This window comes from Salmo trutta, chromosome 24 (assembly GCF_901001165.1).
Source record: "Salmo trutta chromosome 24, fSalTru1.1, whole genome shotgun sequence".
In the NCBI taxonomy this organism is placed as follows: Eukaryota; Metazoa; Chordata; class Actinopteri; order Salmoniformes; family Salmonidae; genus Salmo; species Salmo trutta.
In genome coordinates, this window is record NC_042980.1 from 41,051,075 (window position 1) to 41,053,574 (window position 2,500).

General features: G+C 47.2%; 1 protein-coding gene across 6 annotated transcripts in view; it reads left to right on the forward strand.

Annotated features, from left to right (window-relative positions):
- Positions 1 to 2,500, forward strand: part of LOC115161316 (diacylglycerol kinase eta-like) — a 121,202-nt gene that overhangs the window by 24,634 nt on the left and 94,068 nt on the right. For 4 of the 6 annotated variants that reach the window (XM_029712204.1, XM_029712205.1, XM_029712201.1 and 1 more), the window contains one exon: positions 68 to 217. The exons of the other annotated variants lie outside the window; for them this stretch is intronic. In XM_029712204.1, coding sequence (XP_029568064.1) covers positions 68 to 217 — 150 coding nt within the window. The remainder of the gene's footprint in view (positions 1 to 67; positions 218 to 2,500) is intronic. 6 annotated transcript variants of the gene reach the window in all.

Here is a 2,500-nt window from a genome sequence, read left to right on the forward strand (position 1 = left end):
CTGTGGCAGTCTGGTATTCCCTTTACCCCTATCTCCTAACCTCTAACCCTAACCCCTGACCTCCCAGACTGGCAGTGCCCATGCCCGGTGGCAGGAGCGGGCGCTGCGTGGCGTGTCCAGGAGTCGTGTATGTTGGAGGGTCCTGTCCGTGTGCTGGGCAGGGCCTCGCAGCACTCCACCGGCTAGCGGATCCGAGGAAGGTCTGATGTCGATACGGGTCAGCTGCAGCACCAGGACTGGACCAACTTAGTACCATCCCATCCTCGCCCACCCCATCCCTTGACTCTGATTTAAGGCTCAAAACTCAGATTTAAGGCTCTAGAACAGTGGTTCTTAACCTGGGTTCGATCGAACCCCAGGGGTTCGGTGAGTCAGTCTCAGGGGTTCGGCGGAGGTCAAGACACACACCCAACTCATATGATTCGTGATGACACGCCCCGCTTGGCCATCATTGGCTGCAGGTGATCACGGAACATCGCTTGGCCTATCTGTGCTGCAGGGAATTTGGCGCGCTCAGTAGTCGAATTGTGACTGTCGTGATGGTACGTCGTGTGATTTCTTTCTTAATATTTTAATCCCTTCATACTAACTATGTCGAGCAAAAAAAGAAAGTGGTCGGACGAATATGTACAATATGGATTCACATGTATAACGGAACGTGATGAGAGTCAGCGTCCTAACTGCATGATTTGCAATGCCAAGTTGAGCAATTCTAGTCTAGCACCGGCAAAACTAAGAGAACACTTCCTTAAGCTGCATGGAGATGGACAATACAAGAACACAACGCTCGCTGAATTCAAGGTGAAGAGAGCCATTTTTCCAATTAAGAAGGGTTCGGTGAATGCGCATATGAAACTGGTGGGGGTCAGTACCTCCAACAAGGTTAAGAACCACTGCTCTAGAATCTGACATAAGGCTTTAGACGCCGACTTAAGGCTCTAGACTCTGACCTAGGGCTCTAAGGCTGTAGACTTTCATTTATGGCTCTAGATTCTGATTTAAGGCTCTAGACCAGGGTTCCCCAACTGGCGGGAATTTGGCATGTGGGTGGTTTTATTTGCCCCCCCAGGTATACATATTTTTATTGTTGGACAAAAAAGACTGTAAAAACACCAGCAATTCAGCTCCAAGGGATTGATTTTAATTTTGGAAATCTGTTCCAAAGTATTCCCACGCATACTAAAGAGATGTGATCGTATACAAATGTAAGCAAGGTTTGAAATGATTATGTTTTAGTCCAATATTATTTCTGTTTGGGCTTCTTGCGATCCATTTGCAGTCTACAAATCATTTGTAATTATATCCTGGACCCCAACAATCCACTCAAGAAAAAATTGGCTCGTGGCTGAATCTAGTTGATGATCCCTGCTCTAGACTCTGATCTGGTGTAAGGCTTTATTCTGATTTAAGTCTGTATGGCTGTAAATCCAGTTCTCGAGGGCTACAGTCCTGCTGGTTTTGACATTTCTTCCTACCTCTTCTATTGGGTCAGTGAATATGTCTGACTAGATGAAGCATCAACGTAACATTTCCATCCAGGAGTACCTTAGGGAAACCAGCTGGCCCACAGTGGACCAGAGTTTTACCACCTGCCCCAGAACTAAATGTGTGCTGTTGGGCGTACTCGAGGACTGGAATTGGGAAACACTGACATGGACCCTGTTCCAATACGTCCGATATCCAAACTTGCTTCCTCCTTTCCTTGAAGTAATTGGACTGGTTGAAAGGGTTTCCCTTATCCAATCACATACAGATTCATGACTAGTTCAAGAAAAGGACGATAGAAGGTTTTTTAAGCGTTTGAACAGAGTCCTGATCTACACCGTCTCTGTAATGGATGTCCAATACATCCTGCTGTGTGTTAGTTGATAAGAATGGTGTGTGTGCGTGTGTGTGCGTGTGTCATTGCTAAGACCTCACAAACAGACTCACACACACGTGATGCCAGCCATGTCATGACAGCCAAGAGTGCTGGAAGAAGTGGCAATGTTTATGATGGCATTCCACACACACACTCTCTGGTGTCCCCACCCTGCTGTTAAACCAGCCCAGGAGAGTGGGTCATAAATGGCGCATTTCTCTGACAGCTGCAGTTTTTAAGGACACACACACACACACACACAGTAGGGGCATTCCTCTACCAGCTACAGCTGCAGTGTAGTTGGCATCCGGCCCTTTAAGTGCAAGGACGCAGGCAGTAGTGATGTCGTCATCAGGCAGGTTGTGTTTAGATATCATGTTGATCCTATTAGCAGGTCCTGGCTTGACTGCTCTCTACTGACTGACTGACTGACTGACTGACTGACTGACTGCTCTCTACTGACTGACTGCTCTCTACTGACTGACTGAAATACTGACTGTTCTCTACTGACTGACTGACTGACTGACTGACTGCTCTCTACTGACTGACTGACTGACTGACTGACTGACTGCTCTCTACTGACTGACTGCTCTCTACTGACTGACTGAAATACTGACTGTTCTCTACTGACTGACTGAC